We start from the raw sequence: 22,855 nt of genomic DNA on the forward strand, positions 1-22,855 counted from the left end.
TGTGCAAAAAATAATTCAAAAAATGTTTGCATCAGGATGTCATGCCTTGATTCAATGTCCATCCAGTATATGTCACAAAATGTTGACGACGAAACATGAAGAAGTTTCAAAATAGTTTCTTTTACCTCCCGTAAGATTGGTTGGCAGCTCCTGGTCTTCAAAGGTAGCCTTCAGAGATGGAAGGGCATTGACGGTGGACTGATAGACGACGGAAGGACTGAAGGCCACGTCCCGCATCTCCGGCATGGACGCGCCGAGACTTAGAGCCACCACGTTGATGCCCTGAGTCTTGAGTAAGCGGGATTGCTTGTAGACGTCATCATCGGAATCTTTCCCACTCAAAACAACCAGAAACTGCCGGACGCCTTGTTCGGCCCGGCTTCCCCCCTGGCTGGTAAAGAAGTTTGAGCCGGCGTACTCCAAGGCTGCGCCCAGGTTGCGCGGCTCGTTGGGCTGCAGTTTCCGCTGGCGTAAACGGCGGACGGCGGCGCTGGTCTCATCATTGGTCTGGTGAGTATTCAGACGAAACTCCACCTTGGTGTCTTGACCGTACTGAGCCACGCCGAGGCGGTGCATCGAGATCCCGAAGTTCAGTTGGTTGGTCAGTCGGACCAGGAGGCTTCGGACCTGTTGGAACTCGGCTTGACTCAAGCCGCTGTCCACCAGGAAGAAGATATCCGAAAACCTTTCAGACAAAGCTGAAAAACGGAATAGATTTGTAAACCATTGTGCAGGAGAGTCCTGAACAGTTCATTTAGTTTTTATTTTTTTCAAATGACAACTGGAAATTAATTGCCTCCAACCAGGCTGTACCATATCAATCATTCCTCTTTCAAATGAATCGTCCTTAAATCGTATCATACCCCATGTATCGGGACACGTATTGAATTTGCTAATGAAGTCATTTATCCTGTTAATATTCCGCCCTGTTCGTTCTGGCCACGCAAAGCTAAAATGCCGACAAGTTCAGCCTGCCTTTTGGATTTCTAGGAGCGGAACATGACCTCATTCCAACCTCCCAAATAATGTTTACTGCTCTTATGTGGCGTCCAGGAGCTGAAAGTAATAATCCCTCCTTGCCAAAAGCCGATCTCACATCTTGCAGCTTTCAGACCATCTGGCTGAGGGGTTTCATTTCTGTCGAAACTTCCCACAGCAAACTTGTGCTCTTCCACTGAATTGTTCGGGTTGTGTGTTTTGGCTGGTGTCACACATCTTTGCTAGCTTTTTTTTTTTTTTTTTTTTGGCTTCCATTGTTGCGGCAAGGAAGGAGACGAAGTGTTGCGTAACCGTCGACATCGGGTTTTCATCATCAATTTGAATTCCACAAGGTCAGCAAATTAATTAGAATAAATATGTAGGATGGGGCTAACTTCTCATGTTGCATGACCAAGTGTATAGAAAGCCGTTTGTAGATTTAATCTATATCCTCGATATCTATCACAAGGTGGCAAAAGTGGCCCTTGTAGTGGAAAAGTGTTACTAGTCAGACAGACATTCTCCAGTTGAGTCGTGTACGCATTATACATTATGCATGCCTACATATATCAGTGGCGGGCGGTCAAGGCCTTCGAGGCCTTCTCTGCTGGCCTAACATAATCAAGAAAAATAACCATATTCTTCACATTGATATCATATTATATCCTAGTGTTGTATTTTTTTGGAGAGTTTTTATCCAATCAGAATTCAGATAGCTCGAGTTGCTAGGCAGATTTCACGATACCAGTAGCACGCACTATTCGTCCGAGGCCTTCAGAGAGACAGTTGCGATAGCCAATCAGATCACGAGTTGGTGACCGTGAGCCTTCTCGCTGGCCTTACGCTGAAGGTGATGAACGCGTCTTGTGATTGGATACTCACTCATGAGGGGGCAGCGCTATGCGGAATCAACACACCAGAAAGTCGTAACTGGCGACCGTTCGAAAATCTAATATATATTCTCGCTTTTTTAAACCACAATGGCCGACGGAGGGAAAAGTGTGGATTTAATTGCAGATACACTTGAAAGGCCATTTTCAAGAAGTTAATTAACTGCACGTCGTTCATAACCTGGAGACCAAAACCAACGAGCCCCTTCATGCGCGCTTGCGCAACTCACCTTGCCTCTGGTTGTCCATGGAAGTGCACACGGTTTGCAGCAGACCCTCGCTCAGTTTCTGAAGCGCTTGGAAGCTGTCGATGAAGAATCGGAAGTTGTCAGCCGGCCGGTTGGCGATGGCCTCCAGCTCGGCCATGTTGGCTTGCCCCACTCCGATAGCGTAGACGATGACCCCGTGTTGTCTGAGGCGCCGAGCAGCCTCCACCACATCGTCGGCGGAGTCTCCGTCCGTGATGACCACGGCGATCTGAGGCACCCTCTGGTTGGCTCTGCTTCCGGCGCTTTCCGTGAAGAACTGCGTCCGTAAGAAGTCGAGGGCTTTACCCGTCTCCGTTCCTCCCGTCCGGTAGGGGAACTTGTCCAGTTCGGCCAGCAGAGACTTCTTGTCCGTGTGATCTTTCAACAAGAACTCTTGAAAAGGTTCGTTGGCGTATTGTGCCAAACCCACGCGGACCTTGTCGGGACCGATGTCGAAACCGGACACCACGCTTCGGAGAAACCCTCTGACCTCCTGGAAATTGGAAATGCCGATGCTGGAAGAACCGTCCACCAGGAAGACCACATCAGCGATGGTGGCTTTGGCACATTCTGGGAGAGGAGAGAACTAAGTTAGCACCTTTTCATGTTCCTCCATCCATTTTTCTATAGGGCTTATTATCATCATTAGCATTGCAGCTAAGTTATCTAAGATATCTTTACTATGCCGAACTGCTGGTTGTTGTGAAGCAAGATGGGTCGAGTTCATTGAAAGCACTCAAGGCTAGTAGTGTATCTCAAATTTTTGCTCTCAAGTCAAAGCACAAACGATGGCTCGTATTACAAAAGACTCCTAAGTCAGGTCGCTTGTATCTCAAGGCACCACTGTAGCGCTTAACCATTTTTTTTTTCTTGTCGCTCACTCTCAATAGCCAACTTGACTTATCAAATTGAAATGTCTTCCTCGTAATCGCCGAAACATTTTAAATCGAAGTAACAATGCTTTGAAGTTGCGTTTCTCACATACACCTTTTTTCGCTACCTACAGAGAAATGTGAGCTACATGACTCAACAAAAATCACACCATCAAGCGGCCCTGGAAGCCCAAAGGTAAGTCTTCGCTTCTATTTTTCATCATTTTCCACGTTTTGAGGCCGAGTGATTCATGTCACTCTAACCAAAGCAGCGCCTTTATTATGCGTTAAAATTGACATCCCTCTTTAATTAAATGTTCCCATTGACAGCATATTCAGCCTACAGCTCTCGTTACACTGTCATAAAAATGAAGACAAAGACAACCTTCTCCAACTGAACTTGCAATGCTTTAGTAAATAACAGCAAAACATTTTTTTTTACGATTGAAGATATTTTTACGATTCAAATTTATAGTAGACTTGAAGCGTCGCAGAGCTTTTATGTTGTGAGCGGAATAACTACTTTAGTGCTAATCCTTACCAACCAAATTCCTGGGGTTGTATTTAAGTTCCACAACAAATGGAGCAGAGTTGCCTTACCAGCCCGCACGGCATCTGTTACATGCGATGGGATGCGCTACAATCCATGGAGGATTTATTTTTTCTTTTTCTACAATGTATTTTAACGTGATTTATATTTTTTCCAGATGTCATTCCAAGAAATACACTGCCTACATTTTAAAGGGACAGTGTGTAGAATTTAGTGCCATCTAGTGGTGAACTAATAGAATGTAACAATCTAAATTCGAAGCGTGTGCATTTTGAAGCATGGGGGCGGGGTTAGGACATGCGGCCGTCAAGCGCTTTGAATTTTTTTTATACAAAAAAAACTCCCCCTCCTCAGTATTCTAATATTCTGCGGGATGTTCGTGGACTCACGTCTGACAACGAGGCACTCTAAGGCAGCCATGCCAGTGAATTGCTGAAAAACAGTTGAAGGCCATACGCTATTTCCACAACTGAGTACGACGTAGTTCTTAGTCCTTAACTCGTTTACTACCATTGACGGTGAAAGATGTTTTTTGTTTTTTTTTTACTCGGCTTGTAGTAAATGAGTTCATAATGTATATGGAAAAAAGTTTGCATCTGGTGACAGAAATTTCTCTGGAGGAAACAGCAATGTGATGCAGACCACCCAACGTTTGTGTCAAGTTGTCAACGCCATGTTTCTCGCCTCATTTCCACCACACGTTACCTTGAGACAACTGCAGAAGTTGACGTTTGACCTCCTCCACGGTCGTGCACAAGGTTTGGGCGATGCTCTGAGAAATTCCCTGGAGGGCGGCAAAGTCGGACACGCTGTAGACGTGCTGACCGTGCGGTTCGCTGGCAATCTCCCTCAACTGATCTTCATCTGCGTCTTTTATCCCGATGGCGTACAAGACGATGCCTTTCTTCTTCAACTGCGCCGCGTGAGGCGCTACGTCATCTTGCGATTTTCCGTCCGTGATGACCACGGCGATTTGGGGCACATTCTGGTTCGCTCTGCTCCCGGCTTCTTCCACAAAATGCTGACTCAGCATAAAGTCCAGGCCTTGACCCGTGTGCGTGCCGCCCCCCATGTAGGGTAACGTGCTGACGTACCGCAGGATGTCGGCTTTCTTCTGGAAGCTGTTGAGCAGGAACTCGGTTCTCGGCGTGTTGCTGTATTGGACCAGACCCATGCGGACCCGCTCGGGGCCCACGTCGAAGCTGTTGACTAGCGTGGACAAAAACTGGCGTATCTGCTCAAAATTCTCGGCGCCGATGCTCCACGACCCGTCCACCATGAACACCAGGTCGGCCACGGCTTCTTGAGTGCACACTGACAATGGGGGGGGGAGTTCGGTTGGGGTCACTGAGCGGCGACATGGTGAAGCGGCGTGCCAGTCGGAGAGCCAGTGATTTGCTAGCGCAGGTGCGAATGTAGAAATCGGACGAGCTGTTTCAGCATTTATTTCATTGAGCTACAATCCATCTAAAGTCTTCAATCCTGTTCCTCGAGGGCGGGTGTCCTGCCCATTTTTTACACACTTGAACAATCGTTCTCTCGCTTCCGCAGACCTTGCTGATTATCGGATAATTTGAATCAGCTGTGTTGCAGCCGGGAGAGATGGAAAACCTGCAGGACACCGGCCCTTGAGGAACAGGGTTGAGGATCCCTTGATCTAAAGCTTCAGAATGGATCGCCCTAAAAGATGGATAACAAGGTAATGAAATAAATGCTCAAAATGCAAAGAAGAAGACAAATCTGCAGTGACCGCAAATGCAAAAGCGTGAAGAACATCCAAGCGGCGTGGCCTTCGACTCGCGTGGAGTCTTTCACGTCTGCGTTGATTGTCAGTCGGTAATCCGTAAAAGTTGAAGGGAGGAAAACGGAACTCTTCTTGGTTGCAAAAGACGTTTCAACTTTAATCTAGAAGAGCCCGTTTTTTATATTTTTTGGTATGGAGTTCCCCTTTTTATGTCTCCCCTGGGATGGTCACAAGAACCAAACAAGCATTTTAAATGTCTTCAACATCCGAGAAGAGTCTCGTTATCCTGGGACCCAAAACTTTTTTTTCACCTTCCTCATGTCTTCGGTATGCACTCACATGGAATCATTTACACTTTTTTTTTTTTTTTATCATTTCATTACTCCTTCTGAAAACATCTCCAGTAAGGTTTTCACATTGACAGGCGTGATTTACCAAGATCTCAAATTGTGGCAATATATTTCGTGTTCCCACCTAATCCAATGCGAGTTTTTCTGTATTGGAGCTCGCCAGATCCGGGCGTGGTTGCGTGTGGGGCACCAAAAAATTCACGCATTTGCCGTTTCGGCGCTGTCAAAAAAAAAAAAAAAAAATGCCCCTCCTCCTTCCCGTGAGCGTGAATGAGCGGCTGCATTGTATTGAGGGGAAAAAAATGCAGTTGGCAACTCATTGCCGCACACTAGTGATGGGAAAATGAAGCTTCAAATTTGCTTCATAAACCAGTTGCTATTTTTTAGTCCTGTAGATGGCACTGTATGTAGGCCCGTCATTGGCCAATCATTCAAACAAGCTGCCGAACCCCCGCGCTGCGCGACACTTCAGTCGGGTCCGACCGGGTGGCGAGCTTAACGGACGCCGTGATTTACTAATCTCGCGTCGTCGCTTTCAACAGGCGTTTTGATTGTTTTCACCGTGGAACATTTGGCAGCGCACTGCAAGGACAAAATCAAATTCCAAGTGATGGAATTGGAAGTGTTAACGGAGGAGGCAAATTAAGCGTGGATATTTCATCACTGCTGTTATGACTCCTTTTGAATCATACACAGCTTGCGCAGTCAAAGAATGTGTGTGTTTAAAATTGCAGTCTACTCCTTTTCCCACCGGGGAACGATTTGCACATCTATCACCGTCTATCGCGCCGACCATTTTTGAGGAAGCCAGGAACTGCAGAAAAGTTGTCTTTGGTTTGATTTTATTAGTCCCAATAGCGCTAGATTTGGATGTGCTGCACATCCTGCGTAACAGTGAGTAACTTGGGGAAAGGACACCCAAAAAAAAAATACCATGGGAAAGGCCAACTCCAAATTGTCATTGGCCGCTGAAATGATCCAGATGCAAAGAGAAAAAAAAAAATTGAAGGAAGATTTGTCATAAATGATAAACAGTAGCACCTCTCCGTCCTGTGACTGGTTCCAAGTAGTCACTGACATAATTCAGAGGCTCCAAGATTGCATGACTGAATACGACATCATTTAACCCAATCGTTTTTTTTTCTTTCTGGCATTTCAAAAAGGTTATCACGAGCGGAAAAGATTTGTTCTCCCCGTCATCTCTCATTTCACGCCGCCACCTCGCCGTCGTGGTTACACGTAGCGGCATGCTTGGCGTTCACATGTGCCGTTTCAAATCAGTCACAGCAATTGGACTCACGTTGGATCAATGGCATCACTTCTCCTAAAGCAGTGCTTCTCAATTATTTTCTGTTACGACCCCCGAGCAAGAAGAAAACAATTCACGCCCCCCCCCCACCACACCCACTCTCCGTCGCAACTATAAATGATAACATTTTGCTGGCAAAACAAACCGTCACCGTCGAGTTAATACTCACTGCACACAATAGGGGAAGGAGAGCGCCACCGCCAACTACTGGAGTGGAGGTGCAATTACACTTTATTTTAGTACGGCAGAAAAAAAGCATGTTCCCCAAATTCACACGCGCCCTCCTCAGCAAGATCAAGACGTCTTCAAATTTTTTAACTCTCGCTCAAGTCATTGAGCAAAGATGACCACAACATTAATGGTGGGCGTGAAGCATGTGATGCGTTAGTGCGTGGACGAGCATAGAACATACACACACACACACGCACACACACACACACCCTGTGATGTTAGTAGAGGTGATGTTCGTCGTGAGCATAAGTAAGATGCCAGATGTGTTTTTTTTTTTTTTTGTGTGTGTGTGTTTGTGGAATGCAGTGGAGTGAGGTCATCCTCCATAATGGCACCCACCTGTCCTCTGTGCAGCATTGCCATGGAAACAGACGGCCACCATGAGAACGAGGAGAAGACTCCGCCCCGCCGCCATGACGATTTCGTTCTCCTGCAATGAGAACGGTTTTTGTCATTGTTGCGCCGTTGTGGGTGTGAACACAGCCGACTTGATTCCCTGGTCAGTCGAAGCAGCTTCCCTTCGTTCCCTTTAAAGTCAGCGCTACATGGTGGAAGCATGACGGACTTGCTGTTTACTGTGGAAGGAACTGCAAAATTTCCACTTGCGGATGATGTAAAGCTGGCCAATGTTTTGCCTGTCTACGAAAAGATGTGCTGTGCCATTGATTGGTGACCAGTTTTTTGTTTATCTTTGTGTCTTGATAGTGACTAGGCAACCATCGCAGGGTTCCTTTCGCCCAAAACCAGCTGGCCTAGGTTGCAGCTCACCTGCCACCCTAATAAGGATGCATCATAACTTTGTGGTTAGCAAGTCGACCTCACAGCCAAAAGGTTCCGTGTTTGAATCTCAGGAAGTTTGCGTGTTCTGATTACATTCTCCAGGGGTTACTGATGAAAAATAGACGACGACGATGATGATGATGATGAACATTTGTGTTCACGAGGAGTCCTAAGTCATTTCCGGTTGTAGTTGAGTGTGAGCAGCTGTCCGCTATCCCGAAAAAAAAAAAAGAGGAAGAATCGGCCCATCTGCTTGTGTTTAAGCAGACGGTCGTGTTTCCTGCAGACGCGCGACGCCGACCACATCAAGCGTAAAATGGCGGCGGAACTCTTTGGAATGTCACGCGCATAACGGTTGTGAGAAGAAGGCCAAGAAAAAGAAGCGGCTCCAGATCAGCGCCACGAGAACATCAACTTGTTCGAGAAAGGTGGACAAATCGTCATTGCGGAATTGTCTTCACGAGTCACACGAGCGAGCTAACGAACCCAAACTCCAGTCCCGGGTGTCGCCAACTCGACTCCGTATATCTGGGACAGACTCCAGCTGACCCTCACATGACCAATTAGGGACAAGCAGCAAAGAAAATGGATGGATTAAGGGAACCTTCACCTTAATTAACATCTGGAGCTAAATACTGGCAAGAATTCCAATAAACATTCTCGATGAGGTGTATTAATTGCCGCGCTATTTACAGACGGATGGATGTCGTTAGCGTGCCAAGGAAGCAGCGGTGAGCCTTTGAAAGGGTAATGGTGCTTTGTATTTATTACATTTGAGAAGTTACAGATGGGACTGAGATGTTCATAAATCAGATTCACAGTGCTGGAATGCGCGTTTGTGTTGAGAAGCTGGCTTACACACACACACACACACACACACGCGCACACGCATGCATGTGTGTAGTGTACCAGGCTGGTCCAACAGTTTTACAGGAATGTGAGTTCATGTCACATGAAATAACTGCGAGTGTCTGATCTGTTTCGAAGATGCTTGTGTGATAGAGGTCTATTGTCATGTGTGTACATGCCAGTGGTTCTCAAATAGTGGGGGCGGGGGCCCCTGGGGTGCAATGTGCAACGCGTGTGACCCTGGTGAACATGCTTTTTTTCCACCGCACTACAATAAAATATAATTGCACATCTTCTCCACTAGTTGGCAGTGGCGCTCTCCTTCCCCATTGTGCGCAGGGAGTATTAACTTGACGGTGCATTGAAAATTTGATTATCTATAGTTGCAGAGGAGAGCGGGTGGTGGTTGGGAGCGCAAATTATTTTCGGATTTGTGTGTTTGTGCGCGTGTGTCGGGGTGTGTGAGTGTGTGTGAGAAACGCGTACATAAAAATGTGTGTATGTGATGTTCACCACGACAAGAGAGCCTAAACACTCAACCACGTGACGTGTGTGTTTATGGGTGGTGTGTTGACGTGTGCGTGCGTGCTTGTGGGGTGTGTGTGTGTGCGTGTACGTAACATGTATGTCAATATGTATATGCGATGTGTACATGAAGGTGTGTTTATAGATTTCAGGTCTGCGTATAATCATTGTCCAGGTCCAACAGACCTCCCCCAAGGAAAGGGGCCCCCGCTAATGCGAAGCATGTGATGGTAATCACAGCGAGACAATTTGAGTGACTTTGTTTACGTCGTAAGATCAAATCTCCTCCTTTGCTCAATACGCTGGCAGTTGGGGGAGGGAGGGGGGGGGTTTGGTTTGAAGAGTCAAAGGCAACCGCAAAAAAGGAGCAGAAACACTTGTTGGTTTATTGATCCTGTCCTTGTTCATGTTCTTGATCCTGTGCTTTTTCTTTTGTTTTTTGTCGCTGCTTCTGTTTTTGGGCCTGTTCTCGTTCTAGCTCTTGTTCCTGTTCTTGTTCTTGTTCTTCTTGCTATTCCTGGGCATGTTTTTCTCTTTTTTTTTCTGTTCCTATTTTTGTCATTGTCCTCTTCTTTTATTTATTTTTCTCTGGTTCTTTCACATGCTCTTGTTCCTCTTCTTCTCTTTGATCCTGGTCTTGGTCCTTTTCCCGTTCTCTTTCTTTTTGTTTAGTTTTTTTTTTTATCATGTCTATCCTGTTCTAGCTTTTCTACCTCCTCTTTCCTGTTCTTTTGTTCTTGTTCACTCTCTTGTTCTTGTACCTGGTTCTGTTCTTTTATTTGTATCTCGTTCTTTCTCTTACTATTGTTCCTGTTCCTCTTCTTCTTGGTCCTGTTCTTTTTCTTTTGTTTTCATCATTTTTCCTGTTCTACCTCCAATGCTTGGTTTTGCTCCTGTTCTTTTATAGGTGTTCTTTCGCTTCAGTTGTTGTTGGTCCTGTTCATGTCTTGTTCCCGTTGATGTTCCTCATCCTGTTCTTTTTGTTTTATTCTTCTTCTAATGTCCTTGTTCCTGTTGTTCTTCTCGGTCTTGATCATATGCTTGCCCTTATTCCTGTTGCTGTGGTATTACGTAAATTGTTAGTGTTGAATCTTAGAAAGCCATTATTAAAATAAACACAGTTACTCAAGTGAAATCCATTTGGAGTAGAACCAGCGGCAGAACAGAGCCAGCTGTAGCAAGCTGCGACCTGGGCCGCCGTCGCCAACTTGAAGCCAGATATCTGCTAAATGTCAACGTTTTGTTTTTTTTAACCAGTATAAGCCTTACAATTGCTCGTCTGCTCAACCCCTCCAGGACACTCAGACACAGAACCGAGACTGGACCGGACCTAAGCCAGACCATCTGGAGAACAGATGTGGTCTTGGCCACTTCCTGCACATCTCATCCGACACAGAGTGCCACATTTGCGCCTAGTTACTGTCAGGAAAAGTGATTTACTGACACAGAACAAAAGTCTTGCTGTGACTCGGCTGGGTTCTGATGCTTACTTAGGACTTAGGGTGGCTTATGAAGTCAACTCAACTTCACACACACGAGAGAGTCCAGACCAGCCAGATTCGATTCAGTATGGCTACAAGTACGACCATAAATCTTCTTGGCACGCTCATTTAACCTAAAGTTCACTCGATTGCTTTGACGACATTATTATTAGTATTATCCCATTCAATGCCATTGACGGATATAGACGACAAAATGTTATTTATTTTACCCGGGCTGGCAGTGAATGAATTAATAATACATTATTACCATGACTACATGATTATTATGAATATACTGATATTATCGGTCCCTAGTGTGGTACGCAAGCGAAAGAATCTTTGCCCAAGAACAGTTCAGTTGTATTTCACTTTTTAGTACAATACATTTGAATGTAAGCTTTTGGAGCTGTTAGTTTTTTTTTATTTAACTTTTAAGCGTAATAATTTTGAAGAAAAATCATTATTTAAGTAACGCTTGACCACCACGGGCACAGGATACATTTCGCAGAGTACATTTTACTCTATAAAGAATCAATTTGTTCCCTGTGAGCAGAGTAAAATTTGAGAGAGTAAAATTCTCGTAAATTGAATGCGGAATTTTACGCTGGATATTTTTACTCTCAAATTTTACTGTTTAATGGGACCAAAAAATATCATCTTTTTAGAGTATAATTTACTGTATAATAATATGAATCAAGTCAATTTAAAAGTTTTTGTCATATTGTTCCGAGAAGCAAATAACGACAAAAGTTTATTCCGAATCTAAATCACAGCAGACGTGACTAATTGCTGCTGACGGGAATGTTGGTTGGTCGGTTGGCCGGGACGCGTCCTCACACGTTTCTTCCCGCTCGGCTTGCTTTGCCTTATTTGGTCAACGTCAAACGCCAACAACGGCCAGATTCCTGCTGAGGCCTTCAGGACCTTCTAGATAGAACATCTCCAGGAAATTCCTCTTCTTGGGTTTCTAGAGCGCAGGAAGCCAGACGGAATGCTGAGCTCAAACGGCGTCGCCGGCCCCGCCCACTTTGAGTGGACGCCAACCTCACAAATATTTCTACTTTTTTTTGTGAAAAAAAATATTTATGCAACGTTATCGTTCTGTTTTGAGAACCTACCGTGTCAACTGCGACAGAGCCAAGAGCGGGATATCAACCTCATTTTTTTTTTTTTTTTGTCGTAGGCCACATTTTAGTTCTGGTTTCTCTCAGTGACAATCATATAAATTAATCATCGGCTCATTGTGTAAATTATAAAACTGTGCCTGCTTTTGAGTGTTATTTGTAAAGTGGGTATATTTCACAAAAAAAAAAAAAAAAGTGAGTTTGAATTCAGAAATCATGGAAAATAGCAACAGCCAAAAAATTTATTTATTTCGTAATTTATGTTAAAAGGGGATTCGGTGAAAGAAAACGCTTGTAATAAAAAACAGTTTTGATTTATTGGCAGATTTTATTTTCTTAATTTATCGTAAATTATTCACTGAAAAACGCAACAATTTGCAAAGCCAAAGTCTTGTCATGTTTGCTTTTGGTTGGCTTGGTCTCGTTGGTTTGTTGCGTGCACCTGCGCTTGTCATCCCGGTCCCTGGTGTCATCCAATCAGCTTCCTCCAACTCTTTGCAGCTTGTCCAGGTGTTCCTCGTTGTCTCGTAAATTTGCTTGTATTTCGTTCCCTGTTTCCTTTCGCTTCTTGTCGGGTCACTCTCTACGTCGCTCCTCTTGCTGCTTTTGTGGTTTCTTCAAAGTTAAGTTTTCCGAGTGTTCGGTTTGTTACTTTGATTCTTGTTTTGTAATCATGTCCTCCATCCAATCTTGCTTCTCCTCCTTTCCGAAACACGATAAGTCTAATGTAAAAGTATTGTATTGCGCCATTTTGGGGAACCACTTTAAAAAAAAAAAAAAAAATGTCTTGTGGCTTCTCCTATTCCATTAGAGGAACAACCAAAAAATCTATTCTTTTAATTTTTTCAATCCATATTATTATTTATTTATTATTTTTAGATCTATATTAATATTCTTATTATTATAATTATTATTATAATGGCGGCTGCGGCCTTCCTGTGTGGCGTTCTGCATGTTCTCTCTGTGGTTTTTCTCCGGGTATTCTGGTTTCCTCCCGCATTCCCAAAACATGCATGTCAGGTGGCTTGGACACTCTAAATTGCCGCTCAGCGTGATTGTGAGCACGGATGGTTGTTTGTCTTTGTGCGCTCTGCAAATGGCTGGCAATAAATTCAGGGTTAACCCCCCCCCTACTTCCCAAAGACAGCTGGGATAAGCTCCAGCACGCCCGTGACCCTCGTGAGGAGAAGTGAATTGAAGAAAATGATAGAAAGGAACTATGCTGAATTGAGTCAGGCCATTGCCCTGTCTAATAAAAAAGTAGTGCTTTGCCACCATTTTGTGGCTTCCACTTGCAGTTCGGAACCATTTTTTGGCGGAGTCGGTTACTCGCAGCGCTGCGCTTCGCTTTTTGTTGGAAGGCATGACAACAACACTGTAAATGATATTTGCTTTCCCAGGCCAAATAAAATGAAGTTGGTCGGATTCAGCCCGCCGGTCTTCGGTTTGACACGTGACGGAGGGTCGAGAGTCGAGAGAATCAACCTCATGGGAAATCAAATGGAAAGAGAGCTGCCTGACGCGTTATCAAGTACAAAGGCGTGTGTGTGTGTGTGCGCGTGTGTGGTCTGTTTACATTTTACACAAAACATTTGGTGCGTGTGTATGTTTCAGGGTTTGTTTTTTTTAGTTTTTGAGTGTTTGAAGCATTTTCGTCTGATCGTCATTAAAAAATACTTAAAGTGATGTGGCGTATTGCAAGTATGTCTTGTTCCATTTTTATCTCGTTTACTTAAAAGATGTTAACTGAGCAATTGGAATTAATAAAAACAATTGATAAAAATACTAGTAATAGTGATAATAATTAGGATCATATTAATAATCATTTTCCATATATGCATTCATGGAGGGTCTTGCAAATAACGAAAAGAACAAACACTCAAAGGGGCGGGGCCCACTTCTGGAGCTGCTCTTAATCGGGGCTTTTGATTGGTTGACACGGAAATTTCTCATCTACTTTGCTTTTCTTCATGGTGTCGCGTGACCTCTGATCGACACGGCCCACCGCAAGCAACCACACCCTCAAGAAGACTTATACATCATCATGTGTTAAAAGCATACACTGTAATAATTATGGGCTTAGTTTTTTGTTTTTTTTCCCAAAAAGTGTAAACTCTCCCTTCTGTCTCCATTGAAAGAGGGAGACGAATCACAGCCAAAAAAGTGATTTTCAATCTTTCGTCATAATGCGTCATGGCCACCGGAGTGAAGAATTAGCAGGAAAAACAACTCATTATTTTCCAATAACTCACACATGCGTGTGCTTTCTCAAAACAAAAAATCTAAAAAAATATTAAGTTTGTCACAGTTCAGTCTTCGAGTGAGGGATAATTGACGAGTTAACTCTTCCAGTGACTGCAATGATACGTTTTTTTTTTGCTTATTTTATCATCCACACAGCCAGAATAAAGGTTCACAATTTTTAACATTTTCGATTATTGGTTGGTGCCCCTTAGAAATATTTGAATTTTAAATTGATTTTTTTTTTTAAATAAACGATCACTCCACGGACAAATTCTCAAAATATTGAAAAAGTGCAGAATCAGGATTTAAATAAATAATGTCATTAAAAATGAAAAAAATATATATATATTATACTCTTTGACTACCGATACTGAGTACCGATACTCGTATATTTGATACTTAAAATTTCAATCAACATAATGACAAGAAATTGTGACCAGCATCACGCCAACATAAATGTAAGTGACAGCCCGTTTCCCATTTCACCATGTTGATCATATCAACGGTCGGTGGGCTCGATTCATGTGGCCCTCAGGCTGTACTTTCTGACGTAGTCTATGTAAAAGTCAAACATGTGGATATAAAAGTTAAACATGTACAAGTGAAAGCATATGAGCTGCACAAGCAGGAATTTACTGGCCGCTGTTGCCTCAAACTATGGAAGCTGATTTGAGACAAAGGTTGGCAAACGATCAAATAACGATTAAGAGTTCATTCTTTTATTTTTCGAGAGGTTTTTAAAAAGAGTTGAGTTGAATTGGGTTGCCGTTACATCACGTCATCACCGTTTTAAGAGTCTGCTACGGGGTCAAATGTGCAATTAAAAATGAAAGCATAAAATGCGTTAAGTCGGGCAGGCATCAATTAGAAAAATATTTTCAATCTTTTTGTTTATTTTAGTTGAACATTGAAAATGAAAAGATGCCGAACATGCTGATTGAAAAGTCCAACTCGCAAACATTTTGCAGACGTGTGGGGTTCTGCCGGGCGAGGCGCCGTGCCAGAAACGACCCCCCCCTCCTCCTCCTCCCCAAAACTCCCACATCCTTCTGGTTCCACTTTTTTTTTTTTCTGTTTGCACTTAATCTGATTTGAACATCAAAAAGATTCTTCATTTTCATTTACATAAAAATATTTCAAGTGGTTGGAACTTCGTGATGAAAGAATGTTCCTGCTCATTTTCCATCCATCATTGTGTGAACTCGCACGGATGGGAGTCATTTAAAAGTTCAAAAGTAAACTCAGTACAGAAGATTTGTTTGATCCGATTCATGAAATTAATCAACATGTCATGGAGACACTTCACAAATACACATGTGAGGCACCTGACAGGCTTATTTTTTTTTCTCCATTAAATTCTATGACCTTCATCATCATCATCATTGTCATCATTATTGTCAACTCCAATGCACACACGCGACATTAAATTCATGCACACACAAAAGAGAAAAAGAAAGACACTTACAAGTCGCAGTTCGGACGTCCACTGCACACCAAATGCTGCGTTCGCGTGGCCTTGTAGGGAGGTGCAGCCCGGGTCCTACTGGACACGCCCCTCAAAGACCACCCCCTCCTTCACATACACTCACGCATATGTGTGTTCATACAGACATTAACTCTTGTAAAGTGAAGAAGAAAAAGGCTTTTCACCTACCTACTTCCAATTGTGGATCATTTTGACAAAATCCCAATTCAAAAGCTGATTCAGCCATTCAAAATGGCCGACTTCCTGTTCAATTTCAGGGATGGGTCCTTGAGGTTTTTTTTTATGTGTCCCTCAATCACATGGCAAATGGTGAAAACGGAGGCAAAAATTTTCCTAACTTTTTTTTTTTTGGGGGGGCGCTATTGAGTGAATTTTGGGGAGGCTATGCAGTGAAACCGCTCAACTAGCCGCTATACATTATCACTGGGATACACGTGTTTGCAAAAAGTGCAAAAAAAAAACTTTTCATGCATGTTGAGACCCCCCAAAAAGACCATTTACTCATTCAGTCGTTGACTTGTCAGCATGATAATAAAAACAATGATTACAAGAGTGCCTTCACGCAGCCTGCTGCTCAGGACCAGGACCAAACAATTGAAGCTGCAGCGAGCAACGCTAAACTGTCTCTCGGCCAAACCAAAGTTATTATCATTTGGGAATTTTGTATTGTAGTTCGATGGAGATGACCAAAACGGATTCTAAGAAGGTGCCGTCAAATGAAAATTGCAGATTTTCACACATTAAAGTTAGCAATAAACTACAGTAAAGGCGATTATATGGTTTGGTTGAAAATGCTTAAACATTCTGTATTTATTTGTACTTTAAGTGTCAGTTTTACAATACACTTCAGTTAGGAGTGAACTATAAACAGCTTGAGGCAAGCACGCTTGACTTCTTATTCGGTCAGAACAGGCGCTAAAGTTTACATTTTAATACATTTAAATGTGCCTAAAGTGTGTCGTATGTGTAACACAAATCGCATTTTCAATGTTCCGTGCTGAGTGAAACGCCCTTAAAATAGCGATTTATTTAAAACATGGCCTTGAGTGTCAAGATGCACAAAAAATATCTCCCGAAGAGGAAAAAAGTTCAAAGTTGACTTCTTCAACCCATCTACATAAACTTTAATCGCAGAAACAACATGTACCAGTCACTACTTGCGCGCTTTTATCACCATCATCATTCATTCATCTAGTCCCATGCACGCGCGCGCGCGCGCGCGCACACGCAGAGCCACGCCCCCTCCAAAGGCTACGGCGAAGAGGGGCGGTTTGCGACACTTGTCTTTGCTTTACGGCTGCGCGAGTGGCACACCAAAACATGTAAAGGAAAAGCTGGAAAAGAAAGAAAACGAAAATAACAGTCGAAGTAAGTCAACGTTTCACGTTTAAAGCGAGCGCGCAAAGTGTATCTCGTTTGCTAGCGTGGGTGTGATGTTATTTTCGCGACACTGGCGAGTGGAATTATAAATAACGCGCGTGTGCTAACACTAGCCTAGCCTCGCACGTTGGTGCGTCTGCAAATAAAATGTGGCATTAACTCATTCACTACCAGCCTAGGTAAAATGAATATACTTTTTGGCTTCTATATCCGTCAATGGCAGTGAATTAATAGTTAGGGTAGAGGCTAAATTACAAAAAAAAATCGATATGGCTAGTCTACGTATGCAACGCCATGGTCGCATCATGTTGCTTTGTAATCACTTCACCGACCGGCTAGCAACGATGCCCTTTGCAAATGTGTCACACTTTTGCCATCTTTACCATTAAATGTGTCATTTTCTTCACAAAACGACTAAATCAAAACCACTTCGCCCACCAGAGACACGCTGGCTTCCATTCGGCGTGCACATATTTGGATTAGAAAGTGCACAAAGTTGGTTAAGTGATCATTTTTACCTCTGCTGAGGAAGTTGACCACATGGCAACAATAAAAAAAATCGATATTATGCTTCAGCGTGAAACTTTACGTTAATATTATTTTCTACTATAGTGAAAAAAGGTCACATGGTTTAACATGTTATATTGCAGTGATCTTAATATAATAGTGCATATTTTAATGTAACCTCTGGAACCGATGGCAATATGACTTTCTTATTATGCAATAGGTTGCGATTAGAGGTGTCAAAATTAATCAACACTATCATCCAATTAATTAAAGTTTTCAAAATATAATAATGATGGTGATCGCTGAAATAATTGCAAACATCACATGACCACACCTACAAAACAGGTGAGCAGTGACATCGATTTCAGTTGACAGCAGGTGACCGTGCTGCATGTAATGTCAATGACAACAAAGGATCAAAGTTAGTAATGTGTTATGTTGTTTGCAGATGGAGAACTACAGTAAGACTCGCAGCACGGAGCAGCCGTCCGTGTGTCCGTTCAGCCTTGTCCCGGACACGCCGCAGGTGCGTGTCAAAGATGGCAGCAAGATCCGCAATTTGCTCCATTATGCCCTAAACCGCATGGAGGTCAAGCCCAAGACGGACAAAGACGGCAACGGAGGAGGAGGCGAGGTTGGCGAGGGTCCGGGCAGCCCGCCCGGCCGCCCCCTGTGCCGCCAGCTGGTATTCACGGCGAGCGGCAAAGGTGTGTCAAAAGCCATCACGTGCGCCGAGGTGGTTAAGCGACGCGTCCGCGGCTTACACCAGCTGACCTCGCTGGCCAGCGCCACGCTGACGGACGTGTGGGAGCCTCTGGAGCCGGCCGTCGGACTGGACAGCATCACCGTTAGCAGGAAGCTGCCTGTCATCTGGATTCTCCTCTCCAAGGACCCTTTGGACCACAGCCTGCCCGGGTACCAGGCACCTGGACGCTGCGACAACCTGTGGACCCGTGATGAGAAGGGGGATGTGGGGGCATACAAGAGGAAGAGGGGCGGGGGCGGAGGTGGGAGCGCTAGAGGAAGGGGCGGAGGGCGCCACACAGGACGTTCTCGAGACTTGAAAGCACCCAGCTGATAAAAAGCAACAATGGTTTGACTGTGTTTGGAATTAGATTGCAAAGGGGTGGACATTTTCCAGAGGATGTCAAGTTGAGGAATTTGGGGAAATTCTGTGGTGCCTGGACTTACAAGTGGCCGAAATCATGAGTTTTTCGAGTTATGAACTGTGGCTTGTTTTTTTGTTTTTTTCTTTTGTGTTGGGAAGCAAACGTTTGATTCAAGTGAATTCTGACACTCCACCCCTAGATGGCGACATTGAGCTTGAGCTAAAAAAAAAAACGTTCTTTCAGGTATGGTCTATGCGCCCCACTCGTCTAAACACAGCGTTCTGATTACCATTGCGTTCGCAGCAAAAGCCACCTGTTTTATCTATTTCGGAGTGGCCATTTTGCCACTTGCTCTTGACTGAAAATATCACTGTTGCTCAAGCAACCAATCGCGTTTCAACTTGAAAACGTCACGTGACAAAACGCAAAAAACAGAATAAAAACTGGTGCGTTTTGCTGCTTTTTTTTTCATATTCAACAAATGGTAGTATTAATCAGAATACCGTGTTTTTAATTGTGGGGCCGCATAGAACTTAATTTGTTAAAGAATGAGTTGACTTCCTTTGTTGAGAAAGCCTTTTTGATTCAACTCCAAACTGCAATCGAGTTCCATGGCGACGTTTGTCTTATGCGACTGAATTCTACCAATGAAAAAGCCATTTCCTTTGACTCTTTTGCGCTGCATAGGATAGAGGTCCCCATCACCGATTGCCACCGGTCCACGGGCCAGTTGGTCTTGGGCCGCACCAATGTATGAAAAAATGCATTTGGCGGAGCATGCGTGCCCCAAAAAGAACGTCCTCATCTTTGCCTGCGTAGCCAAACTCATCCTCATCTTATATCAGTTCCAAAAAGTGTGCCGAATGTTATTGTGCCTTCCCTGTGTGCTTTAATATGTTTGATGACACTACCGTTGGAGTTTATTGTAAAACTACTAAATACACAAACTCAATGACATATTTAAATACAAGATAAATTATACAGTGAAAAAGTTATTGAACAAAGAGAGTGAATGCAGCATATTTGCAGTTAAATTGTAAACAATGTGAGTAGAAGGACAATTCAAATCAAATCAGGAAATATATTGGCCATCTGTTGTGAATTTTACCCTTCCGCTCTTTGCGAATGAACGGCAAGTTATGCACAATGTACTGAAGCATTAAAAAGTTGGCCATGTGCACATGGAATTTATAGAAGGTCACATTACGTTTGGCTGTAAAAGTTTTAGCGCATTGATGCTTTCCATCCAATTGGTTGAAAAGAAGGTGGTTCGTTTCTTTTGGTGTCACGTGACACATATACGCCGCCTGCTGGTTAAAAGCTTACTTTTCATCTGCTGTGTTACGTGGGCTCTCTCTAGTGGTATATGGGGGAATTAATTCATTGAATCTTCTAACTGCGTAATGTGAAGTGGCATAATAAGAATAAATACAGCACCGTAAATTTTTGAACACATTTCGGTGTGTATTTAAATTTTTCGTACAACACATTTGCATTTAACGTGTTTATTTTTAAATATTTATTTCGTTACAATTTACAGTAATTGATAAATATTAACAATTGATAATGTATAGCAATATGGAAGTACTGTGTAAAGAAAATCAGATCAGGAATAAAACAAATGTAACCTGTCAGAATTAAGATCGACAATACAATTTGCCCATTGGGACAACAAAGTCGTAATGCAGTAGAAATTCCAAAACGGTATGAATATTTTTCATTTTATGTTGGCTGTAGATTTATGTCGAAAGTGCCGAAAACGTTTGTGCTGTATGCTGTCGAAATAACTAAAGCATTTTATTGACTCGTGGGAGCTGGCCATCCACGACGCGTTTACGAGCTGTTAAATGTCATTTACAAGTGTGAGTGGCGAGGGGACATTTCCCACGTTCACGCAGACACGCGTGTCCCCGGTTTGAAGTGCAAACGAGGACGACTCGAAAGTGTGACCAGAGAACCGTCCTTTTAACATTTTACGCACGCTTCTTTTGATAGCTGCTGCCGCCATTTTGTAGACGCCACTTCGCATTGCATCATTTCATTACAGTACTTTAAAGAGAACGTTTGAACAATTAACGAATTTGGAAAGTTGTGGTAGATGATATTCCACATTTTATACACGTAAATTGATAATTAAAAAATATATATCACGTGATAGTCCTGGCGTTTGGCACGTGGCAGCATTTTGTAATAGAATTTTACCCCAAATTGGAAACGTGTTGATTTTATGGCAACCCGTTTTATGAGTAAATCGTCCTCATTTCATTCCCGGAATCAAAAAGAAAACGACAATATCACAACTCATGGAAATGTTTTTTTCCCATTTTGTTTATTTACACACATGACATTTAAATAAATAAAAGGTGCAAACATGCGTCGTTTAAACATCATCACGGTGGATTTTGGTCCTTAATAAAATGACAGTATATACACATGGCGTTGTACATTCTATTGCACTGACATTGTCCCCCTCATGTTGGACATCAGGACCAAGGTCTCCACAAGCTCTCCGCTGTGCTGCTGGGCCTCTTTTGGGGCGTCGTGTTGCAAAGGACGCCCATGGAGACACTCCCGAGAGCCGGAGCGGCTCCAGGGGGAGACGAAGAGGAGGATGAGGAGTCAGCGAGGGTCACGCTTTCGCCCTCGAATCGTAGAAAGTGGGCAGCCTTCTGCAGGCAGGAGGAGAAGCCATATTGGTAGGAGGGCAGCACCTGCTTCGTGTGACCTTTGTTGGCGTGTTGCTGCAGGAAGAATACGGTATGCTCCAGGATCTCTGCTTTCTCCAACCTGCGCCCGCCAGTTAACTGTCAAATACACCCGGCAGCAGTGCGCACACAGTTTTAGATGCACACACACATTTAAACACGCTATTCACTATTTGCATATGGTAAATTCTTTCTTTTTCTACTAAAAGCTTATTTTTAACATTTGCAGGTCAAATTTACTGCTCTACTGAAGTGGTTCTCAAACGTGTTACATCAAGCCGCTTCAAAAAATAATTTGACTCACCAGGTAGCCTACCATTGTAATGAGTATCATTTACAAAAGGGATAATGCAAATGTATTGCTCTTTTAAATATTTAAATACAAATAAATTGCATTGTGTGGTGCTGAATAAAGAAAAAAACTTTAAAAAAAAAAAAAGAAAGAAACTAGTGTAGCATGCAGGTTCAAACTTTATCCCAGCAATTATTTTGCATACCACTAGAGGGCGCTGTGTAGCAAGCTTTGGGAATCACTGTGAGACTGCAAACGAAAATGTAAAGATTTTTTTCGAAGAGGCCTGACCAACCTAAAAGCTTTCAAAGCTGGCAGACAATTCTAAATGTGGAGTAAAGAAATACAGATCCCCGTATGTACGAATGTACCTTTCATTTTCATTTAGTACATTTAGTTAGTGCAAAAGTCTCATATAAGTGTTATATTTACTTGTGGTGAAAGCAAAAGAGTTTTGAGGTTCTCCAAGCTCCTGTTTATTCTTTCTCGTCGTCGTCTTTCCACCAGAGGTTTTAAATTCTGTGGAAGACAAACAGTATCAACATTTTCATGATGACTATGAATAAGTTTCCCTGTCTCCGCGCTCCAATCTTAAAGATGATGAATGAGCCACGTACCTTCTTGTCTTTGTTCGCATGCTGGCAATGCTGACGCATCTTCATGACTGGAGTCCAACAGAGTCAAAGTTGAATGCGGTCCCTCCGGCCCCACTTAGACCTATAAAAAAAACTCCCCACAGGCTCCACCCACTCAGCCTCTAAACTCATCTTTCAAATGATCGAATTGTGTGTCATATTCATCTACAAACTCGAGACTACATTTACCCAAGGAGGTAACGCTTAATGTTTGCGTTTAGAACATTGTTATAAAAATCATTTCCCAACATATTCCTTAGTCGTTGTGAAAAAATAATTTGCACGAACGTTCTGATCCAAATTAGGATTTATATGTCTTGTCTGCACTGTCATCCATCTTTCTGATGGTCGTTTTATGTATTGAAGAGTAACACTTTTTTATGCATGCGCCAACAGGATCGTTCGGTAATCCACGGGCACGTGGACACCCCCCCATCCTTTTTACAGAACCCCCACTCACGCGACACGCGCCCCCTGAGAGGTGTGAGCAGCTCGTGTTATATTAACAAATGTGTGGAAAAAGAGAATTGGGGTGCGGGCGTGATGGAGATTGTTGGCATCCGGCT

The 22,855-nt window shown here is 43.3% G+C and overlaps 3 protein-coding genes across 3 annotated transcripts in view; 1 reads left to right on the forward strand and 2 right to left on the reverse strand.

The window, feature by feature from the left end:
- col6a4a (collagen, type VI, alpha 4a) overlaps positions 1–15,656 on the reverse strand; it is a 32,951-nt gene extending 17,295 nt beyond the window's left edge. Inside the window, exons 1-5 of the mRNA XM_088306286.1 lie at positions 15,641–15,656; positions 7,512–7,602; positions 4,244–4,852; positions 2,099–2,686; positions 126–698 (exon numbers count right to left, since the gene is read on the reverse strand). Of these exons, the coding sequence (XP_088162412.1) occupies positions 126–698; positions 2,099–2,686; positions 4,244–4,852; positions 7,512–7,587 (1,846 nt within the window). The 5' untranslated portion in view covers positions 7,588–7,602; positions 15,641–15,656. The remainder of the gene's footprint in view (positions 1–125; positions 699–2,098; positions 2,687–4,243; positions 4,853–7,511; positions 7,603–15,640) is intronic.
- Positions 15,657–16,818: 1,162 nt separating this feature from the next.
- Positions 16,819–19,421, forward strand: rpp25l (ribonuclease P/MRP 25 subunit-like). Its single transcript, XM_088305748.1, has 2 exons — positions 16,819–17,029; positions 17,997–19,421. Exon 2 carries the CDS (start codon positions 17,997–17,999, stop codon positions 18,624–18,626), a length of 630 nt encoding a protein of 209 aa, XP_088161874.1. The 5' UTR covers positions 16,819–17,029; the 3' UTR covers positions 18,627–19,421.
- A 1,627-nt stretch (positions 19,422–21,048) lies between these two features.
- Positions 21,049–22,316, reverse strand: LOC148328576 (transcription factor HES-2-like). The gene is made up of 3 exons (XM_088305749.1): positions 22,272–22,316; positions 22,087–22,173; positions 21,049–21,461 (listed from the first exon to the last, which is right to left on the reverse strand). The coding sequence occupies exons 1-3, from the start codon at positions 22,314–22,316 to the stop codon at positions 21,141–21,143; spliced, it is 453 nt and encodes a 150-aa protein (XP_088161875.1). The 3' UTR covers positions 21,049–21,140.
- Positions 22,317–22,855: the final 539 nt, after the last annotated feature.

This window comes from Idiotropiscis lumnitzeri, chromosome 10, assembly GCF_059441095.1.
Source record: "Idiotropiscis lumnitzeri isolate Australia: NSW breed Sydney's pygmy pipehorse chromosome 10, RoL_Ilum_1.0, whole genome shotgun sequence".
NCBI classification, from domain to species: Eukaryota; Metazoa; Chordata; class Actinopteri; order Syngnathiformes; family Syngnathidae; genus Idiotropiscis; species Idiotropiscis lumnitzeri.

Coding starts and splice junctions, on each gene's coding strand:
- rpp25l (XM_088305748.1), top strand. CDS start 17,997: ATGGAGAACTACAGTAAGACTCGCAGCACGGAGCAGCCGTCCGTGTGT.
- LOC148328576 (XM_088305749.1), bottom strand. CDS start 22,316: ATGAAGATGCGTCAGCATTGCCAGCATGCGAACAAAGACAAGAAG. Junction 22,174..22,271: donor ATGCGAACAAAGACAAGAAG/GTACGTGGCTCA, acceptor TGTCTTCCACAG/AATTTAAAACCTCTGGTGGA. Junction 21,462..22,086: donor CTCTTTTGCTTTCACCACAA/GTAAATATAACA, acceptor TGTATTTGACAG/TTAACTGGCGGGCGCAGGTT.